Below are 23,579 nucleotides of genomic sequence, written 5' to 3' on the forward strand. Positions count from 1 at the left end.
TATGGAAATAGTTTTAAATTTTAATTGATGTTTCTGAATCTACTGCTGGCATTCTGGCTTAAAACAGTTAGCTTGTTTGTGGCGGTTTGGGAAATTAGATTATATTGGCTTCAGTACTGGTATAGAAGTCTCGAAAAAAATCCAACTTTATTGCTTTATGTAGAATTGTTGCATGTAGTGTCCCATAATAATCATAAGAATCACCGGTTAACTTTGTAAACAGTTGTGCCATAATGTTCTCTGATTTTGCTCCTCCACCCCCAAAATTGTAAAAGACAGTGATTTTTAAATGGCTAGCCTATTATAATCTTAAAATTGTCCTTCATTTCTGGGGGCAGGTTTGGATATACACCCACATATGCAACTACCTAACCCTGCTCAGGTAGGCAGGATTTGGTTTATACCATAAAACAAAACAAATGGTTTTAATGGTATCACTGGGTAATATCTTCTTGCCCTCCCCTCTATCTATCCCTTCTGTCATGCATGTGATAGGCTCAACTTTAGATCTCTTTATACAGTGAGCTCTCTTATTTATATATAAATATTAATCAGATTTAGCTCATATTGTTGCTCATTAAAATCTTGTAGCAATATTTCAGTACACTTATACGCTGAAGATTTAGCATTTGTGTAACCTGCTTTATAAATTCCAGACAGAACAGCTTCATTGCTGGGCATAAAGAGCTATTTGTTCTGAAACACAGAGAAGCTATTAATGCTAACTACATCCTTCACAAATCCTCAAACCCCAAAGAAATTCCTTCCCAAAGAGGTTAGAAGAATCTTCTCAGGGTGGTGTGGCGTTGGGGTGGGTTGGTTTGTTTGTTTTTTTTTATCCACCAATTCTATTGTCCGTGGATCATTTTATAGGAAAAACAGGAATTAATACCACACTACATGCTTCTCCCCCCACCCCATTTAACCCGATGTACACTGCAGAGGTGTGTGGGCTCTGTGCAGCCTCGATTATGTTCTGCAGTTTCTAGGTACTGATGATTTCTATTTCCTTACGTTCATTTGAGTGGTGATGTGGAATATTCCACTGTTTTGAAGGTTAAGTATTATTTGAGCTGTAAATGAGAGGGAACACAGACCAATTTAACAGTTTTATTCTGTTCTTGTGTATTTTTGAGGGAAAAGTGGGGGGCTTTCTGACATATAGAATGACTTTAATAGATCCAGTCACATTGTTCTGTTCTTTCTTTTGGTAGGATTTTTCCAATTAAAGATGTACCTGCAGAGCCTGAAGCCCTCACTGATTGGCTATATCAACGGTTCATTGAAAAAGAGGATCTCTTGTCACATTTTTACAAAACAGGTAGCATGTTGTCTCCCTTAAGAGAATACTTAATAATTGTTTGCATTTCTATAATGGCTTTCATGCAAGGATCTCAGAATAATTTTAAGAAAATGTAATTACTATTCATAACACCCTTATGAAATAGACATTTGTTATCCATGTTTTATGTGTGGGGAAAATATATAAAATAATGAATCGTATACAGAAGATAGATCAGGAGTTTCTGTTCTTCCTGCCTCAGAGCACAGGTGAAATTGAAAGGTGACAAATGCAAAGCTGTTAAAAGAAAATCCCATTTTTAGTCACCACATACTTAGACTATGGAACTCATTGCCACAAGATGTCACTAAGAGCAAGAATTTAGCAAGATTCAAAGAGGGACTCGATCTTTATATGTATACCAAAAATACTAAGAGTTAATGCTCACATGTTTTGGAAGTGATATAAAACTTCATGCTTCAGGGCTTAACATTTTTAATTAATAGGGGTTAAGATGAGGCTTCTATGGGGGGCAAATTAAACCACATCCACTGCTGGTTCTTACACCTTCCTCTGATGTATATGGTAACTGGCTACTGTTCGGGACAGGATTATGGACTAGATGGACAGTGAGTCTGATCCAGGATGGCATTTCCTATGTGCCTATTAAATTGAAGCACAAAGAGGTTGTGACGTGCCCAAGGATTATAAGTACATAAGAACGGCCGTACCGGGTCAGACCAAAGGTCCATCTAGCCCAGTATCCTGTCTACCGACAGTGGCCAATGCCAGGTGCCCCAGAGGGAGTGAACCTAACAGGCAATGATCAAATGATCTCTCTCCTGCCATCCATCTCCATCCTCTGACAAACAGAGGCTAGGGACACCATTCCTTACCCACCCTGACTAATAGCCATTAATGGACTTAACCACCATGAATTTATCCAGTTCTCTTTTAAACGCTGTTATAGTCCTAGCCTTCACAATCTCCTCAGGTAAGGAGTTCCACAAGTTAACTGTGCACTGCGTGAAGAAGATCTTCCTTTTATTTGTTTTAAACTTGCTGCCTATTAATTTCATTTGGTGACTCCTAGTTCTTGTATTATCTTGGATTCATAGCAAATCAGTGGCATTAGAACTCGGGAGTCCCAGTCCAAGCACCAGACTCCACACACTCCCTCAAAACATGAAGGAATATTGTAAATGCAACACAGCATACAATAAAGTATCCTAAATGAAGACCGACCACAGAGTTCTAAACAAATATGGGACGTGGTGATATTACTGAAGGGACACTGGGAAGTATCACACATTTTGTAACTTCATTTTTATATGCACTCTCCTTTGAAAATAAAGCTGGGGATACATTTCCTCTTCCATTTGACAAACATTGAAGTTTACCAGCTGTCCTCTTACAGCCCTGTGTTTTTGTATCGTATAGAGAAAAGATAAATTAATTATGATAAAAAAACAACAGTTTTGTTAGTTTTTATTTTGGGGGGCTTTTTGGTTTTTCCTTTACAGAACTGGATGAGTGAAAAACATTGAGTTTCATTTAGACATTTATATGTAGGAAAGGAAATTTATCAGACGGTGATGTTACCTGATTAGAATGACTGGGTTTGAAATACTGCAAATTTGCCTTTTTATAGGAAAACAAAGCTTCTTTGTTAAATTTCTTATGCAGTTGCCTAAAACAGTCATCCAGTCAGCCCACTCAGTTAAGTTCAACATTCCAAAGTCTTTCTATGGTCAAAAGAGATTGGATTATTCATTGTTAATACTAATGGATGATCATTTCATAAACTTTAGAGTATATCATAATTATTTGTAAATACAGTGGATGCTTGAAATATTAGTAAAATCTCATAACATCCTACTATAATATGTCATATGCACCTCACTTTGAGAAGAATAACTAGCTCTTTGCCTTATCAGACTCATCTCATTCATCAAAATACTCAAATACAATGGGTATTTATATCCAAAAACATCTCTGTTGGGTCAGATCCTGTGATGGGTTGCATGTGGGCAGACCTTGCACTATTACAAAGTCTCTGACTTCATTGGAGCCCTGTGTGGATGAGGTACATTGCAAGATTGGGGCCTTAGGGTATGTCTGCACAGCATTTTGTAGTGAATGGGAGCGACTCTCCCGGCCCAGGTCAACAGACTCAGGATAGCGGGGCTCCTGCTGGTATTCTAAAACCAGCTGTATAGACAGTGCTTTGAAGTTGTGGCAGTGAAAAACCTAAATGATTTGATTAGCTAAGAATTCCGAGCAGCAAAATGAAAACCTCCTAATTCCTTGCTCAAAAATTATTAGTACTAAGTACATTCATGTATGTAAACATATATTTTTCTAAATAACATTTTATTCCGAAGAGCTAGATTATCGTTTATTAATTGATGCTTAGTATATTATCAGTGGAAGTAGGCATAAATTAATACATCTTGGAGCAGACCCTTAGCTCGTCTAAATTAGCTTAATTTAGTTATGACAGTTTACACAAGTGGAGGATTTGCTTCCATAATTTTACCCTATGATGTCTTATTGCATAAGAGCTGCTCTCAGTTCAGTGACAATACTGCCAGTAGATCCTCAGGCCAAATGTGAAGGGAATGTCAGAGCTTCGGTGAAGCACTTGCTTTTTTTTTGTTTTGCTGCCACATTATACATCACTGTGTGTGCTGCAACAGCTAAGGTTGTTCCATCACTTTCACTTTCGTTATACATACTATTTTAGTGATTCATGTCTCAGCTTGTAAAACTTTCCCCAGACTGAATTTTGGCATGCAATAACTTTACTCAGAAGCAAGTTACTGTGGGGTATTAAAAACAGTAGCCCAGTGAATTATCAGTGTTTATTTAAAAAAAAATTACAGTTTGGGGTTCGTATGTAATTTTGTTTTTAACTGCAGTAATATAATTCAAACTGTTTTTAAACTAAAAAAAGACAAGCGATCTATAATATCTGTTCTGTATTAGAATGTTTTTATTTGGAGAGAGTGGGTGAAATTAATCTTAAAATAATTGAAAGCACACACTTTTTTGCAAAACTTTCCTTTTTGCTGACTAGATATCAAGCACTCTCAAATTAGACTGGAGAAACTCTCTATCATATAACCCTGGAGCACTTTTGAAGAGACTTTGTTGAGAACTGGGGCAAGAGAGAGAATTGATTATTTCGGTGAGGATGAATAAGAATGAGTGAATGCAGTGGTGACTTGGTAGATAGATAGATGGGGGGAGGGATAGCTCAGTGGATTGAACATTGGCCTGCTAAACCCAGGGTTGTGAGCTCAGTCCTTGAGGGGGCCATTTAGGGATCTGGGGCAAAAATCTGTCTGGGGATTGGTCCTGCTTTGAGCAGGGGGTTGGACTAGATGACCTCCTGAGGTCCCTTCCAACCCTGATATTCTATAATTCTATGTGCAAAGGGTGAATTATGTGTGTGTAACCAAGTCTGTGGCGTTGGTGAATAAATGGGGTGGAGAGGTTGTTTTCTGAGAGAGCGATTGAGATTCTCCCCAGGCTAGTGGGAGGTAATTTGTCAAGGTTTATATATGACATAGTGTGTGCGTAGAGAGAGCAAAGCCTTGTCTACACTAAGCTTTTTCTTACCCATTTCTATGGGTGCAGTTCCACCAGAGATAACAAATGTGGAAGCAGTAGTATGTATGTATAAACTCACTGCAATGTCTAAATCTATGCTGTTTGTAAAATCTATTGTGAAAAGGTAACGTACTGGTACGACTTTCCTCTTACATCCATCCACTTCTTTTAGACAAAACTTAGTGGTGCTCCCAAAATGCCAAAGCAAGCACTTCTAATTCCTAGTATCATGAGGGGTTTTTTCAATACCAGTTTTGCACATGAAAAATGGAAAAAACTGATTCACAGCTGCCAAGTTTTGTGCAACTCTGACATTTTATGCAAATTATTTCATGTAGTAACTTGCATATTTGCAAATACTTTGCATATGACCATAAAGTCCAGTTTAGGGTCAACTTTATCCTGCCTCAAGTTGTGGCAGGGGTAGGACACAGAGCTGTGCAAAACTTGGCAGTTATAAGGCTTTAGGCATGTGTAGGGTGGGCAAGTGGAAATGGAGTCTAGGGTTCTGGGATAGGCTGCGGTCGGGTGGAAATGGAGTCTAGGATTGCTGGGTTATAGATTGGTGTGGGGGTGTCTGGGGTAGGTGGACAGGTGCTGTCTGGGAAAGAGAGAGAGATCTGGCTAAGGTCTTACTGGGAGGCATGGGGTCTGAGAGGTCTCCTAGTGTCTGGTTGGAAGAACCTGAGGGTAGTGCTGAGTCCTCTCATCTGTCCTATTGGCCAGCCAACACTTGCTGCTGTTCTGTCCCTACTCTGAGCCAGCATTGGGAGTAGCCAGAGGAAAGACTAGCTGGCTACTTGCTGGCCTGAGTGCAGGCTCCATAGCAGCCTCTAGTGGCCATAGGCATGTTTGCAACTCTCGCTTGTAGCAAAAGCCCAACTCAGTGAGTGAGATTCTGGCAGAGATGTGGGCAGACACAGGATTGCCAAATGCAGGATTGTCACATGAGATGACACTTGGCAGCCACAGTGGCTGGAGAACGTTCACACTGAGTGAAACTAAAGCAAAGACTTAAATTCAGACTTAAAGAGATGTGTTTTAAGATAATGATCATTTTGGGAGGGAAAGCATTTTGACAAATAACAGCTAGAAAAATCCATGTTGGGCCACCTAATTGTACTTGTTTTTTACCAGTATGGAAGGAACACTAATTTAACTTTTCCCCCTCTGTGCAGATAGAAATTGTACTGTAGGAAATTATATTCTAAGGCAGATAACCAATGGATTCCTTGTAACCACCATCACTGTCAGCACAGGCAGTGCTGCTAAAGAATAGTGCACTCCGAAACAATAGCTCCTATTGCAGAAGGATTAACAATGCTATTTCTTGTCTTCTAGGAGCATTTCCTCCTCTTCAGGGTCAAGCAAAGGCTATTTCCCGAGAGATGACCCTCAGCAACTTGTGGCTAATTGTCATACAGTCCCTTGCATTTTTGTCGGGCATTATGTGGTACTGCATCCTTCAGTATTTTTATCATTGCCTATTTTAGAAGTTGAAAGGGACCTGAGGACACTTTGAGAAGCCAGGCTCTTGCAAATCTGCATCATGTTTATATGTGCAAATGTGAATATACAAGAGTAAAGGAAAATGCTGGATGGATTTTTACCCCTCTTAGGGGAGATTTTAAACTCCACTAAAAGTGAGGATCAGTAATATCGTGACCTGATGATGTATTTTAAGAACTGTCCGTATTTTTAAAAGGTGTATACCCCCCACACTCTGAAGCAAATTCAGCATTTGGACAAGAGGTGCAATTGTACAACCACCATAGAAGAAAGTCTGCAACAAGAAAGTTCTAACGCCACAGGTATTTCTCAGCATTGTAGTTAAAGCTCAGAAAATTCAGCAACTTTGTTTCTCTAGTAGTCTGTACTACAAGTTGTGTGGTTAGAGATCCTTCATTTGCAAAAACTCAAGTTTTACTGCTGGGATCTGTTAAACATATTCTGCAGAGCTGGTTATGGTATCTTAACTGCTCCCTGATCAGCCATCGTTGTATTAGACACACCATTCCTAAGGACAATGCCCATGTGAGAGCCAGTGTCAGCAATGTTTTTTTGGGAGAAAACAGTGCTCAGAAAGGTGTTTCAGTATCATAATGTATTTAAAAATGATGTGCACCTGATAAATCAGCCCATTACCATTGAACATCTGCCATGTTCCAGTGTATTCCTTCTTGTGAGGGAACTTTAAAAAGTCACATCACTTGATTAGTTCCCTTTTGTGTTTAAAATGTGTTCCATAAATTGATGATTGTCTTTTTGCAAAATGCACTTTTAAAGATGAAAATACAGTGAAGGAAAGATATATCGCTTAGGGAAAAAAGGAAGCTTTATCTATAGCAACTTGGAATCTTAAGAGGCATTAACTCTCCTGCTACCCTTTTGTGTTGGATACCAAACTTTAGCCAATGTGACTGTTTTATAGCTTACAGAGACCTTTTTTTCCAGTTGTTCTAACAGCACTAAATACATTTTTGTGGCAGGGTTTAAGCAAATTAATGCCAAATCATCAACATTTTGCTTAGGAAGAATATTAGGAAGTTGGTGTCTTTTAAAAAAGTGGGTATAAGTGCTGGCCTAAAGCTATAGGAAAATGTTCAACCTACTTGTTTTTAAAAAAAAAAAAAAAAAAAAAAAAAAAAAGTAGTAACTATACAGAGGGCAGTATTAAGCTGCCACCGTGCTGAAAGTGTCAGTCTCACTAAAAGAAGAATTAAAAGGCAGCCTGGCCCAAAACAGATTTTCCGATGTCTGGCTTACAAATCTTTTGATGGGAAGTCAGCGCTGTGGGTTCTCACTTCTGACAGGTTTAGTTGGCATCATTTTCATGTGATGACAGAGATAAAAAGAACTATTCCTAGAATACCATTACTCTTTATAAGTACAGACCATGTAGTCAGAACTTAGAGTTACTATGGTGTATTATCTTTCATGGATTGTAACTTTACTGAGAGCAAAGTAAGCCAACAGTAGTTGTCTATGTTGAGTTAGTGGTATAGATTCCCTGTTTTTCCTTAAGCTCATGAGAACCAGTTTTTGATTAGTGTACAGAATAAAAATATAAAACATAGCTTCATATTTTTCCTTTTGCTTGGGGGGGAGGGGGGGAAACAAACCAAAAAAGGGAAAGATGTGAATTTTCCCTGATTTAGTGGGGGAAAAGTGGCCTAGTTAAGTACGCCAAAAAATACAATGACTTCATCATAAGGTAACTCAGTGTGGCTGATAACAAAATGATGCATTATAGAAGATCAACTGAAATACCTCATTGACTATTATGATACCACTACAGGTGAAATGCAGAAGACAGTGTTAATGTTTAGCTTAGTGTTCAATGTAAGCTGCAGTTTTCAAACTCAACTTCCTGATAACTAACACCCACATCCCCCCTACCCTCTGAGCTGAATTGCAGTGTAAGAACAAAATCAAACAAAATACTGCAAAGGGAGGCCAGTTTGGAACCTGAGAATTTTCCTTTACACTTTAATCCATTCTTGTTAAACTATAGCTGAAGTAAGCAATGTATTTCATCTGCCATATTTAAGGAAGGTATACGGGAAGTTCAGTGCCAGCCATCATAAATGTGGCCGTAAATAGCAGGCCAGGTCTGGACAAGAGTGTACTTGAAATGATCTGCAGAGTGCAAGTGGCAGACTGTTTTTATTTGTCTTACTAACATGATTTGGTTGGAACTACGTTATTGATACCCACATTCCAACAAGTTATTTTGTTTTGTATTGGGAATGAAGGGGTTGATATAAAAAGGGAAGATTGTGTCTAAGTAAGTTGCACAACAGTAGCATGCATCAGACTACTGTTCATTATAAACCTGATACTGCATGCAAAGAGTATATTGCTTTTCTAATGCAGTATGGGGTTTCCAGTGGCCTAGCATGACACACTAATTACTCACATGCTGCCTAATGAAATAGTAGGAGTGAGCAATAGTGTGCCGCGATGGGCATATGATTTACCCAGTCCGTTTGGTTATTATTCAACCTGTTCCCTTTTTTTATATTGCAAAATATTTTTGTTTTAAGGCACTGATTGTAGTTTCAATGGGGAGATTAAGTCACATTAGATTGGTTCTCTCCTATCTGCACTGGAAGATGTGAAAAGAGAGTGTCGTGTCTTAGTATGGTTCAATTAGGTGACATTGGAAAGACACTGCTGTTAGGAATTCCAAGTAGAAGTACCATCCCATCATGGACTTAGATGCTAGTTTATGAAGGAGAATAAAACAGGAGTGATAAAAGGATTTTTTTATTAAGGGAAAAAACATAAAATATAGGTAATATATAGGAAATATGGTAATTAAATACCCGGCTGGTCTAGACTGTTTGGAGATTAGCAGGCTATATTGTAAAATACGCAATTCCTTTGAGTGATAGTTCAGTTACCTGCACCTGGTTAGTGATCATAGCTGTAGTGGACACTTTGCTGCAAGCCATCCAGGGGTTTTCTGTTCAGAACAGTTTTCTCTGGAGGGAAAAATGCATCTAGTATAAAATTAATTTAATGGTAAAAGTGACCTGCCAAGTCGCAGTATAATTAATACAACTTTGAATTGATAGTTTAAGGAGCAGTATTGTGGCGGAATATATAAAACAATGCAGGGTGGAAATATCCGCAGGAAATTTAATTATACAGATTGTGAACTGTTAATTTCTCTACTACTTTAGAACATGAGGGAGAACTAAAGAGAATTTTAAAAAAATTGCAAATGTTGGTTCCATGTTTTAGATCGTACATCTTTTAAAACGGTTTAATAACCACTTTGTGAACAAACAATATAGCCTTAGTAGTTCAGAGTTGCTGCTTTTTGGATCCCATAAATGATTAACATCGTACCATTCACAAATTATGGAACCGCTGTTGTTTTTTTCCCTTTTGTGACAATCCTTTCCTTACATGTCCTCTTGTAACTTACAAACCGTTCTACCAACTATTTCAGTCATGATTTGTCTTGAAAGAGGGTTTTTTAAGTTGCTTTAGACATATTTAAAAAGCCAGGCTTTTATTTGCGTTTCTCAGTCGAAAATTTTTTATCCTTCTCTTCTAGAAGTCCTCAGAAATAAGGAGCAACTTACTGCATCTAAAATATAACTACTGTTGTGGTGGTATTCATTATTCACCCGTTTCACAAAAAGATGGCACTGTTTTTTTTTCTCTCTTTTTTTTTTCCTCTCTCTCCCCCCCTCCCCCCTCCCCTCATTGCCACAAGTGCTGTGAACCTTTACTTCTGTTTGTAGAAAACAATAAAAATACCGAATACTGTGTGTGGCAGGTATTAGGCTGGTCCACTTTACCTTGGCATAAAATTTACCTTGGGACCAAAGCTACTTAAATCTGGGATTTCCAAATTGCAAAACTGTTTGGGGGGTTGAGGTTTGGGGTTTGTTTTTTTGATAGTTGGCCTGAACTACTTTGTGCCGATCTAACAAAATTGAATGGAATAAAGTAACTGTACAAATGAAGGTACTGTACTGTTTGGAAATAATGCAGCCATATGAAAGAAAATGTTGTATTTTGCAAAATTGCATGTGTTAATTTTTACATTTAATTGTTTTTAAAACAGTTGGAAAAGCAAAATTAAAAAAGAAAAACCACCTGTACTTGAGTTGCAAGGTCTGCATACGTTAACATTTCTGAATTGTTTTATTTTTATTGTGTACAACTGTAGGCTACATGGCTGTGATACAGAGAAAAATCTTTAAAAGTGAGGAGTCTATGCATTTTACAGTTAAACTTTTTATTTGACCATTGGGTAATAAAACAATTACACATTGAACAGCTGTTGTTACAGTGAGTTGATTTACTCTAAACTTACTACAAAAGGGTGTTTATTTTGTACAATGAAATTTAGTTTTTTTGATGCCATATTGTTAACGTTAGTCTCTCTGAATTTTCCCTCTCCCTGTTGTGTATCTGCGTTTTGTTGCGTATGGTCAGAATGAATGCAAAAATTTGTAGTTAGTTACTAAAAGTGATTTTACAAAGGGCTGGTCACACTTGGATTTATTTTACTTATTTCTTTTTTGGATATTTTTATCAAATCTTTTCAACAACCTAGACATTTTTCAGTAATTTAGATATAGGTACCAAAAGAGATTTTTCTTTACAGAAACTAACAGGTGACACTTTTTGTTTAAGTGTGACAAAATAAAGTTGCTTTTTCAAGATTCCATGTGCTTTTAATCCTTCTTCGTTGATGTGATATTTTTGTTTGATGTGGGAGGGTAAGGTTATATTAAATGTCCACTGTGTTTACCATGGAAACATCAAGTAGCAAAATTGTGTTTCTGCTCACAGTGCAGCTTGGGTTTTAGTTAGTGCATATGTTACTGTATTTCAGAATTAATTTAAAATTACAGATAGTTGCTGTTTCTGGAGACGTCTTTCTGTGTCCGAAGCTAATTTTTGGAACTAACAAAAGAAAAAGGTGGGGAGAGGAAGCAACTTCTGCAAGTCCTTTCTCCAGCAAAACTTTCTTTATATTCATTGGAAGCTTTGCTGGAGTAAGGACTGCAGAATTTGGCCCAAAGATTCTAGAACCAGGCTATGCATTCTTTCTACATCTAAAATCCTCCTTGAAGTTGATGGAAGTTCAGAGCATGTAAAGAATATAGAATCTGGCCCCTAAGTAAGCCATGGACTGCCTTCAGGCTAGAAAGATGGGAATTCAACATTTTCCTAGAAAGTGTTGCCATCTTGTATGTTTCTGATGTGTGAAGCACATCATTTTAAACAACTTCAACTAGGCAAAGCAGTATACACAGCGCCATACATTCCATGGCCCTGGACTATATCTCTTAACAGTAGCACTTACATAGGCCTGGTCTACACTGGGGTGGGGGGATCGATCTAAGTTATGCAACTTCTGCTACGTGAATAACGTAGCTGAAGTCGATGTACTTAGATCAACTTATCATGGTGTCTTCACCGCGGTGAGTCGACTGCTGCCACTCCCCCGTCGACTCCGCCTGCACCTCTCAAGAGTCGACGGGAGAGCACTCAAGGATTGATTTATTGTGTTTAGACTAGACGTGATAAATTGACCCCTGCTGGATTGATTGCTGCCTGCCGATCCGGCGGGTAGTGTAGCCATACCCTAAGTGTCACTTTTAGTTTTAAGTTAACATTTTAACAAATATTGTATACAGTAATAGGTAATGGAAAAATGGAACTCTTTGGAATACACTGAGGCATCTTGCACAATCTGTAGAACAGTGCAATGGTTGTAGTTGCATCTACCTCTTCATTTCCCTTCTGGGTTTTGTCTATGTTGTGTTTTTCTGTGATCAGTGAAAAAAGTGTATAGAAAAAAGGGGGTGAGGGGAAACGTGAAAACTGAATTTAAAACACTACGAGATCCAGTGCTGACCAGCCCTGTTCTCATGTGTTTGAAAAAAGCCATTGTTTTTAATTCCTCCTTAATATGAAAATGTTTGGGTTTAAAAAAAAAAAAAAAAAAAAAAAAGTTCCTTCCTGCTGGAAAAAAGTGTATTTTTAAAAGGAAAAAAAATCCCTCTTTGGCTATGAGAATGTCAGCTGTATGAGCAGGTGTGACCATATCATAACATGCTGATCAGATATAAATCAATAAATTTTTACCTCTCAGGACTCTGCTAATCTTGTACTTTGCTTTTCTGGTAATATATTAATTTGTCTGTCTGGTGGATTTCTGGCTCAGCAAACACGAAGAATTTCAGCTGAGGCAGCAAACAAAGGTGACTTGAGTGACATGTGCGTGTACACACACACACACACACACACACAACTTATAAAGGAATATCTTTGGCAAAACATCATGTACAGTGTGAAACTGACTCAAAAACAGTCCTTTCTGAGGCTGGTTCAGTGGTGATACTAGGATGCAAGAGAGACAGGATTCAATTTCCAGACCCAAGTTTGTTTCTTTCTCTCACTCCCTGGTTCTTTTCATCCCTCACCCCAAGCTGATAAGGGCTCAGAATGCTGTAAATATAGTGCATTTAACCCATTTAGAGGAGAGACAAAGTCAGTGCCCCGCAATGCATTTCTCAACTGCTACCTCTCCATCTCATTGAGTGTAGGCTTCTTTTTAAGGAAGCCATGGCTTCATGTCCATCTTTATAAGCATGGTGGCCACAATGCTGGGACCATGAGTTGGAGGTAAAACATAACTGTAAGAGCCTGACAAACTCTGAGAGCCTGTAACGGGGTCCACTCCAACGCCTCCTCGTGCCCAATATGGGAATTGGCTCTGGTAGGCAGTGTGCCTTGCTCTGGTGGTGCTCTGCCCATCATCTCTTCTGTTCCTGGAACCACATCCCTCCAAGAACTGTGACATCCTCTTCATGACACAGCCCTCTGGCTTTATTGCACTCTGTGCTCACCCCATTCCTGGGGGAATGTACTGCAGTCTGAAGGTCCAGCCACTTCCCTCAGTGGCAACTGCAACCCAATGTCTGGCCACTTCCTCAGTGGCGAGGGGGGAGAGAGACCTGGGCCTGCACAGGAACCCTGTAGATGGCCACTACTTGCTGCTTCCCCTCTGACTCCTCAGTAGGTCTCCCTGGGCCAATTCCCTGCGGCCCCAGCACCCTCTTTGCCCTGGCCTCAGCCTGCAGCCCCCCAGGAGCTGCCTTTAGGTCCCTGGGTCTCTGCCTGCAGCACTGTTCTGTCCATGGTGCTTGCTGCCTTCAGCCTGCAAGGCAGCTGGTCCTCCTCCCTCCTCCAGCTCCAGGGGGTGACTGAAGCTGCTCTGCTCTGCAGCCCTTTTTTTATATGGGCCACCCCGGCCCTGATTGGCTGCTGCTCACAGCCCCTCTCTGGATGCCTCCTGAGCAGCCTCCCAAGGGCTCTATTAACCCCCACAGAGCCCAATTGTAGGGAAAATGTGTGACCCTGAAAAGGTCAGCATGGCTTCAACCATTGCAGGTTCAAAGGAGAGAACATGCTACTCACTGTTCCTGGGAAGGGGCCCTGTTACTAATATCCTTGTGTAGATGCACCCCTTTACCCCCTTTAGGGGACTTCAGCTCCAGCCATGCATAAATTGACAACTGGATCCATTTTGGTTCTTCATGCCTTTCTGTTTTCTCTCTCTTTTCATACATAGTTAGGCTGGCTGATGTGATTAAGTGGGGCTGTGATGTTTCATGGAACCTCAAAGATAACTGGTTCTAATATTTTAAGAGGTGGCTAGAAAATGCTTATTTAATAACATTCTTAAACATTTTTCATAACTGAATTTTTGAAACACTCCTTGGAAATACCTGTCAGTTTTAAATATTGGAGAGACAAGGTGGGTGAGGTAATATCTTTAGTGGACCAATTTTTGTTGGTGAGAGAGACAAGCTTTTGAGCTTACACAGAGCTCTTCTTCAGGACTGGGATGGGAAATGTACTCAGGATGTCACATCTTAATACAAGTGGAACAGATTTTCGCATAAGTAAACAACACATTTCAAGGGACCATTCAAGGTGAAGTGCCTTGTTAACACCTTCTGTGGGGAAAGGGAAGGGGGAGAAGGCAGCTGTGGGGGGTTGTTAGTGGGTTATAGATTGTTGTACACTTCTACCTCGATATAACGCTGTCCTCGGGAGCCAAAAAAATCTTACTGCGTTATAGGTGAAACCGCGTTATATCAAACTTGCTTTGATCCACTGGAGTGCACAGCCCCACCCCCCAGAGACTGCTTTACCGTGTTATATCGGGTTGTGTTATATCCGGGTAGAGGTGTAATAAGCCATAAATCCAGTCCATTATTTTTAGTGTCTAGCAAAGTTATGAATTTTAGCTCCCATGCTCGTCTTTTGAAGGTGTTGTGCAGTTTTCTTTTTAGGATGAGGACTGAGAGGTCAGATATGGAGTGATCCCTTCGTGAAAAGTGTTCACCCACAGGTGAAGTGGTGTTTTTGTCTTTATCATTTTCCTGTGTGAATTAATTCAGTAATATAGTGATTGTCTCATTTCACACACACAGTTATTGGAGCATTTAGTGCACTGGATGAAGTACACCACATGATGTGATAGGCATGTGTAGGACCCATAGATATTATTTGAATATTAAACATTTTTAAATTGGCAGGAACAGCCATCTTTCACCCAAGAGTATTGAAAGAATTGGCAGAGGTGCTCACTGAACCATTAATGTTGATTTTTGATAAGTTTTGGAATATTAGGGAAATTTGAAAGGACTGGAAAAAAGTTAATATTTTGCCAGTATTTAAAAAGAGTAAATGGGAGGACTTGGATAACTATACACCAGTTAGCTAAACAATTGGTAAATAATTAAAAGATGGTAGCATAATTAAGGCCAACCAACATAGTGTCATGTGGGAAAAAAAAGTCTTGTCAAACCAACTTGATACTGTGTTTTGATGGGATTACAAGTTTGGCTGATAAAGGTAATTATGTTGATGATAATATGCCTAGACTTCTGTACGCATTTGCCTTATTCCTATATGGTCTGATTTAAAAAAAAAAAAAAAAAAAAAAACACTATACAAAAATCAATGTAGCACATATGAAATGGATTAAAAACTGATTAACTGATAAATCTCAAAAACTAATTTTAAACAAAGAATCATCATCTTGTGGGGTACCTCCATGGATCTGTTCTAAGCCCGATGCTATTCAATATCATTAGCAATTATCTGGAAGAAAATATGAAATCACTGCTGGTAAAGTTTGCAGATGACACACACAATTGGTACAGGGTAAATGATGGGGACAGGTCAGTTATCTAGACCAACCTGGATCACTTGTTAAGATGGGCTCATTTGCAGAACATAATTCAGCCAGATGCAGGCTCCTCCATCTAGGAACACAGAATTGAGGTCACAGTTAAAAAATGGGGGACTACATTTACAAGCAGTTACTCTGAAAAGGACTTAGGGGTCATAGTAGGTAATCCCCAGATCCCTAAGTGGCCTCCTCAAGGATTGAACTCACAATCCTGGGTTTAGCAGGCCAATGCCCAAACCACTGAGCTATCCCTCCCCCCAATATGGAATGCTTCACGAATTTGCATGTCATCCTTGCGCAGGGGCCATGCTAATCTTCTCTGTATCGTTCCAATTTTTTAGTATATGTTTTGCCGAAGCAAGCACAGATGTTGAACATGAGCTCCCCGAGCAGTGCTGTAGCTAAGAGTGAGAACCTGATCCTTGAATGCATACAAGGGTGTAACAAGTAGGGGTAGGGAGGTGGTATTAGTGAAACCTTTACTGTGCTACTGTCTCCAGTTCTGTGGTCCTTGCTTCAAAAAGGATGTTGACAAATTGGAAAGGGATCAGTAAAAAGACCCACAAGAATAATTCCAGATCTCCAAAACCTGCCTTACAGGGAGACTAAAATCTCAGTCGATTTAGTTTCTCCAAGAGAAGGTGAAGAGGTGACCACAGGCTACACAGAGAAGAGACTGCTGATAGTAGACTGCTCTGTAATCTAGCGGTTAATGGCATAACTAGATTCAATGGTTGGAAGCTGAACCTAGACAAATGGAGTAGAAATAAGGCACACTTTTAACAATGAGGGCAGCACACACTTCAGTGTGGACTGTACAATCAGTCTGGGGACCCTGAATTGATAGCCCACCCTGAATCCCATAGCGCTGCAGCTACACTGCTATTTTTAGCTGTGTTAGTGCAGGTAAAGCTAGTTTGGGTCTCATGCTGCAGTCACACTTCAGACTGTAGTGCAGACATACCCTTAGGGGTAAGTCTACACTGCAGTTGGGAGCGAGCTTCCCAGCCCAGGTGTAGACACTTGTTGCATTAGCATGCTAAAAACAGCAGTGTGGACATTGTGTCTTGGGTGGCAACTCAGGCTGTCAGTGGGATGGCTAGCCCAAATCCCCACTCGACCTCCAACATCCACACTGCTATTTTTATCATGCTAGCTCAAGCTCTACTAGCACCATTCTGTCTACCCAGGCAATGACTCTTGTTTTTGCTGGTGGGTGTTCCTCTCCACCCCCTACCTCCCATGCGAGCGGCAAGTGGAGCCTCCAGGGGAAGAGGTTGAGTGGAGGCAGGTCCTCGGGGCGGAGCGCGGGCAGAGCAGGAGGTGGGGCCATGGTCTGGACACGCAGGGCCCACAAAAGATTAATCCATCTGAGCACCTGCTATATTTTTTTGTTTTTTGTTTTTTTTGGTCAGTGGGTGCTTGAGCCCCAGAGCACCCATGGAATCGGAGCCTATGCTCCCAGCTGCAGTGTAGACATACCATAAATGGCACATTCCCTCCCATGAGGAAGCGGACAGTCTAGGCCACTGCTGGTGATAAAGAAAAAACTAATTAGCAGCTGAGTGGGAGAGCAAATGAGGCACAGCTGGAGACTGTTCTAATAGTTACTTGACAAAATGTGCAGTAAATGATACACCATATTCATAGCAAAAACCAATGTTAGATTAAGAAGAAGCATTTTCTAATAGAACTTGACCCAGTTTCTCTTACTGATTCAAATGTGGAGCACTGCTTCCTTGTCACAAACTCCTGTGTTTCGATGGGGGTTTCCTGTCTCAAGCTATTCTTGTTATTTTAATTTAAAAGGTATTGGTATGTTCTCACCATTATTGTAAAGGAAGAGATTGTAACAATGTAAGCTGCGGTTTTCATTTTTCACTAGCGTTTTTTTCAGACTGCCAGCCAAAACAATGCTTAGGAAGGGGTTGTCCCTAGTTACAAACGGTTGTTACGGTATCTGGAGCCAAGACGGGAAAGCCGTAATGTTAATGTAATTTAACCCAGAGTCCCCACGTCTTTGAGTCAAATCTGCTTGCTTCTTTGACAAAAACAAGTTATTTAATTTTGCTAGCACTGCCAATTCGATACAACTGTGGGATTGTGACCACTTCTATTTTGCCTTGTGCATTGCAGACAGCAATCAGCTAAGTCCTGATGGCGGAATCAGCTTCAGAGGCAGATAGAGCTCACCTTGGTTTTCTGACACCAGCTGCAGTTGGAAGAATCTCTTTGACTTGTACACTGAGAATAACTAATATGAAAGTCTTCAACAGGGCGTACTGGTCCTGTAAGCGTAGAGGGGACAGAACATAAGAACATAACAGAAGACACTGTTCCAGGGAGTTGGACTGAACAAAGGCCCAGGAAATGGCCTGGTAGCAGAAGAGAGGAAGCCATCCTACAGAATTAGGAGCTGGATGGGGAAAAGAGCCCAGAATTAGGAACCCTGTGGTGGATCTGGGCTCCCCTCTCTTCCAGCCAATCAGCAGGAGCTCTCTGGAGGAAAGCAGTTGATAGACTGCCTTCTCCCTCAGCACAAGAGAGACCCTGAAGGAAGCCAGGTCTGGAGAACTGAGCTCCAGTCAGAAAGGTCTGCAACTGGAGGCTTCAGGTCGAGCGCACTGACAGAGGAAGAGCTCTGGGTGTGGCAGAAGAACTGGAGCGAAGTTTGAACTGTTGGAGTAGAATTATGGACTTTGTTGTGGACCCACTGAGGATTTTTTGGATTGTTTAGTGACTAAGGCCTCTAAGGTTTGTATGAACTTATTTGATATTAAACAAGCCACTGGTAGTGGTGCTGTGAGCTACAACAGAGACTGTGGAGTGCTAAGGAGGCGAACGGCCAGGGTGCCTGCAAAGCAAACCGTGGCCACAAGGGCAGAGGTGAAAGTAAGCCGGTACACCCTGGTACGGCATGCCGGCAAGAGCCAGTGTGCCGTACCGGGATGGCCCAGCTTTCCCAGGCGGCAATTTAAAGGGCTTGGGGCTCCGCCGCCAGAGCCCTGCAGCTGGAGCCCTGGGGTAGCGGTGGGGCTCCGGGGGTTATTTAAAGGGCCAGGGCTCCCACTGCCTCTACTGCCCTGGGCCCTTTAAATAGCCCCCGGAGCCCCGCTGCCGCTACCCCAGGGCTCCGGGGGCTATTTAAAGGGCCAGGGCGGTAGAAGCAGGGGAGNCCCCCGGAGCCCTGCTGCCGGAGCCCTGGGGTAGCAGCGGCAGCTGGGGGCTCTGGCAGTGGTTTAAAGGGCCCGGGGTGGTAGTGGAGCCCAAGCCCTGGGCCCTTTAAACTGCTGCCAGAGCCCCCGGCTGCCGCTGCTACCCCGGCGGGGGACGGGGAGGGGGAGGACACTTACCGGTACAGGGCGGGCCAGGGCTGGCTCTGACTCCTCCCCGCCCCCATCCCTGCCCCTTCCACCCGAGGTCCCGCCCCTTCTGGGGGCCAGAGCCGGCCCCAACCCAGCCCCGTACCGGTAAGTCCCTATTTTTACTTTCACCCCCGCACAAGGGGGACTCAGATAGTGACCACCCTATTACAAAGCCATGTGGGGAGAATGAGGGGCCTGCTCAGTAAGAGGCTAGGTTAGAGGTCCCCAAACTGTGGGGCACGCTCCCCTAGGGAATGCAGAGGAACATTTGGGGGAGAAGGGGAGGGCATGGGCCTGCCCCCACAGGAGGGTGGGGAGAGAACAGTACCCAGCTCCACTCCTGGCCCCAGCTGCTGGCCTCGGCCCCCAACTTCTGGTACACTCCTGGCTCTGCCCCTGCCCCCAGCTGTGGCCCCAGCCTTGGCCCCCTTTCTCCTGTCTGCATCCCCCGGAGCCAAAGGCCCACTCCCGGCTCTGGTGTGTGTGTGTGTGTGTGTGTGTGTGGACAGGGTAAAGGGGGAGGGTGTGGTGCAAGATAAAAAGTGTGGGGACCACTGGGCTCGGGTGTGTATCCTGTGGCAGAATAAGGCCCAAGTATGGAAATTTTAGAGCCCCTTTCTTGTTTACAGTCCTACTCTGATTCTTTGGTTTTCTAGAGGCACTTATGGCAATGAATTTTTTTAGTAAACACACACATTATATAACATAAATGATACATTACGTTATCTTCATCTGCTACTCATCCAACTTCAAAATCAGCCTTTTCTTTCGAAGGTTCAATGTATCATACTCTTGATATGAGCGACCTTTAAAATATTTCCCCTTTTGTTTTGTGTCTCAATACCTTCCAAACAGCGGCTTAGAAACACATTAGAAATCTGAGAGCAGATCAGAAAGGGCAGGACAGCTCAGACAGCTGTTAGAAGCCAGGACATGTAAATTGTATAAATGGGGCAGTGCTTGGCATTACAGGGAGCTATTTTAAACTCCTTAGTCATGGCCATGATGTCACTGGGTAAGAAGGGCCATGGAGAACTTACACAAAAATAAATCTGGTATTTTGGAGCTGTTACTAGCCACTATACTGCATAAATCATTTGGACTTTCTGAACAGATGAATGGTTAGATGCACACTCCTGCAGTAGGAGGAGTTGAGAGGTTGCACCTTCAATCATTGGCAAGGTGACTTCCCTACATCTCCAACAAGGTTTTAAATTTGACCTAGGCCGCCCTCCATTCTGCAAGGCAGTTATTAATGAATACCTTAAAGGTAATATACGGATAAACTAAACCCTGATTTGTTAGGGTTGTAGCTAATTTTTTTTTGAGTTTTGTATTAATTTAAAGTGATAAATTCCATTAGCAGAACTCTAACTTCTAGGATTTAATTTACACTCTAATTCTCACGAGAGAAAGGATGTTGACCAAACTGGAAGGAGTACAGAAAAGAGTTACAAGAATAACAGGGGTCTGGAAAACATCCCTTCTAGTTAGATTAAAGAAGCTCAATCTATTTAATCAAAGAGCAGGTTAAGAGAGAACTTGATCATGGTCTGCAAGTTCCTAAATGGGGACAAGATTTCCTAGAGTAGACAGCTCTTGAACCTAGTAGAAAAAGGCCTAATGAGATCGAATGGTTGGAAGCTGAAGCTAGACAGGTTCAGACTAGAAATAAGACCCAACTTTCCCACAACTTATCTAGGGATGTGATGGTTTCTCCGTCACTTGCAGCCTTTAAATCGACAGCGTCTTTCTAAAAGAGATGCTATTGCTCAAACCTAAGTTATGGGCTCGGTGCAGGAATTACTAAGTGAAGTTCTATGGCCTGTGTTATGCAGCAGGTTGAATTAGAGTATTATAATGGTCTCTTCTGGCTTTAAAATCTATGAAACTCCTAATTGCTGGGAGTTGTGTGGCTAAAACCCTTCTAAGCTTTGGAAATTTCAACCCAGGTCTCTGCTTCCAGGAGATTACAAGCAGGGCTGGCTCTAGGCACCGGCGCTCCTTTTTTTTTTGCTTGGGGCACAAAAAGCCGGGAGCCGGCTCTGAGCAGAGGTGAGCTGCGGCAGTGGGAGGCATGGGGAAGGCCGCAGGAAGTAACCCTGGGGGGGGGGGCAGAGGAACTGCTGTTTTGTGGCAAGCCTGGGAGGGAGGGGTAGGAGGGGAAATGCGGTGCGCCTAGGGAGGAGGCGGGGCCAGGGATTTGGGGAAGGGGTTGGAATGGGGCAGGGAAGGGGCGGAGTTGGGGATGGGGCGGGAAATTTTTTTTTGCTTGTGGCGGCAAAAAACTGGGAGCCGGCCCTGCTTACAAGCAAAGGCTCTGTTCCTGCAAACCCTTACATGTGTGCTTAACTGCATGCACAGGCTCAATGAAGTTACTCAAGTGTATAGAGTTAAGTGTGAACATAAGTGTTGGCAAGATCGGGGTCAGATACTGTAAGTAAAACCTGAAACAAAATAACATTAAGGAAGGCCATCAAGCCACAAGGGGTGGGGCCTATGGTGCAATACCCCAGGAAGAGAGGGCTACATTGTTGGTTAGGGGAGGATTTTTATGAGTTATACGATCCAGTCATGGCAAGCTGCAGCAGCAGCACTTGAACGCTCCTGAGCAGACTGGGTGGGGGGGAAACACGCAAAGGGGGGAGGAAGCAGAAGGATTTGAAGGACAGTGAGGTCCTTGTGTGCACAGGAACAGGCAACAGCAGATCAAATATTAATCAGTCGTAAAAATTATTCATTTGATATCGGCTGCATTAGACTTTGGGAATAACGCTTAACAATAGATCTGCTCCATTATGTAGACATAGGAACTGCCAGACTGAATCACAGTCTTCTTGTGGGTCTTCTTGTCCAGCATCCTGTCACTAACAATGGCCTGAACCAGATGCTTCTGAGAAAAGTGCAAGGAGTCCTGAAGTGGGAAACTACACAATAACTTGCTTACAGAGGAAGTTCCTGATCTCCTCTATTAGAGGTTGGTCTGTGTCCTGACATCTGAGGGTTTTCAGCCCTTGTGTTTTTTATTCTGTTTGATGTAACTAGGAATATTCTCATTATCAATATAAATGTACAGTCTTTTTATGAATCTTACCAAGCTTTTGGCCTCAAGGATACCTTGTGACAATGAGTTCTTGTGCTAGTCATGCCTTACGTTGTTTTGTTTGTTAATTTTCTCAGTTTTAGATGCACTGCCTTTCAATTTCATTGGCTGTTTCTTTGTTCTAGTGTTATGAGACTGGTACAGAGCAGGAGCTCCCATTTAACCTTTCATTGCTTTACATACCTCTATTGTTTCCAGCCTTTCTAGGCTTCCCCTGAACTCAACAGTGCTAATTGTTTCACTCTCTCTTCATGCATCTAATCACTTTCATCACCCACAGCCAGGGTGACCAGATGTCCCGATTTTATAGGGACAGTCCCGATATTTGGGGCTTTGTTTTATATAGGTGCCAATTACCCCCCATCCCCTGACCCAATTTTTCACCCTTGCTATCTAGTCACCCTACCCATAGCCTAACCCCTCTACTTCTGCTGTATCAGCATTACGTGCAAATCCCAAAGAAAACGAGTAACTTGCTAAGGAAATAAACTGTACAGCTAGAGTACAGCCAGTGGCAAGCCTCCAATTTAATGTTAAAGGTTATCCTTGGCCTCTGCCATGAGTGATCTCTTGACTCTGACTCAACAGGTATGAATAAATTGGTAAATATATATTTAATGGATAAAGCGAAAATCCCACAGACCGTTAAAAAACAGAAAAGCACATCTCTCGTAGTCTTTGCTGAAACGACAAATGTCAAGTGTGAGAGTAACACAGGACAACTTTTACAGCACTTTAAGCAAATGCCTGACAGTGTAGAAATAGGTTAACAATTATTAACAATCATTATTTAAACACATATAGTACTTCCCAGTATCTGACAATGAGTGATGTATACTGGGGGAGGGACAGGGGAACCCCTGTAATGCGTTTTGTTCAAAAGCATTTTTCTTCTGCCAAATCTCTAATAAATCAAATTATAAAAATAACCCCACAAGAGGGCAGAGATCTCATTTAAGCAGTAATCCATTTATCTTTCATGCATCTTTCATACAGTTTCTTTCCATTATTGCCTGCTATCAAAAATATTTTACTTCATCAATGGTCCTTCTGCAATAAATGTTCTTCTCTTTCTTTCCCCCCCACTCCTTTATGCCTTTCCTCCCCCCCCGCTCCGTGAAGTCCTATTACTGAGTTATTGATATCACAGTCTTCTTTATGGCAGTAGTTCAATAACTTGCTCTCACACACGATTATGATTTCACTGCATGATCAAAGAAAAGGAGAAGATAATCCAAGGGAGAAATGTGTCTAAGGAAGCAGAAAATTGCTTCCTTTCTCCTTACCCTTTCTTATCTATTTAGGAGCTGATTCATCAAAGCACTTACATACGTTTAACTTTAAGCTAGTGCTTGTAGCCCATTGAAGTCAATGGGCCATAACCACATGTTTAGAATTAAATATATGATTGAGTGCTACTAGTGAAGCAGGACCATTGACTGAAAGCTCTTTGATGCAGGCGCTGTTTCTTAC

General features: G+C 41.7%; 1 protein-coding gene and 1 non-coding gene across 6 annotated transcripts in view; one reads left to right on the forward strand and one right to left on the reverse strand.

Moving 5' to 3' along the window:
* The window catches only part of LPGAT1 (lysophosphatidylglycerol acyltransferase 1), a 173,514-nt gene that overhangs the window by 143,941 nt on the left and 5,994 nt on the right, over positions 1 to 23,579 (forward strand). For 3 of the 5 annotated variants that reach the window (XM_034764541.1, XM_034764544.1, XM_034764542.1), the window contains 2 exons: positions 1,215 to 1,321; positions 6,239 to 7,516. In XM_034764541.1, the coding sequence (XP_034620432.1) occupies positions 1,215 to 1,321; positions 6,239 to 6,390 (259 nt within the window). In that variant the 3' untranslated portion in view covers positions 6,391 to 7,516. Of the gene's footprint in view, positions 1 to 1,214; positions 1,322 to 6,238; positions 7,517 to 17,774; positions 18,370 to 23,579 lie in introns of those variants that run through there. The other 2 variants (XR_004644970.1, XR_004644969.1) reach the window with 2 other exon arrangements.
* LOC117875677 lies at positions 15,895 to 16,001 on the reverse strand. Its single transcript, XR_004645316.1, has one exon. It is a non-coding gene; the product is annotated as a U6 spliceosomal RNA (small nuclear RNA).

Source organism: Trachemys scripta, chromosome 3 (assembly GCF_013100865.1).
Source record: "Trachemys scripta elegans isolate TJP31775 chromosome 3, CAS_Tse_1.0, whole genome shotgun sequence".
Taxonomy (NCBI): domain Eukaryota; kingdom Metazoa; phylum Chordata; order Testudines; family Emydidae; genus Trachemys; species Trachemys scripta.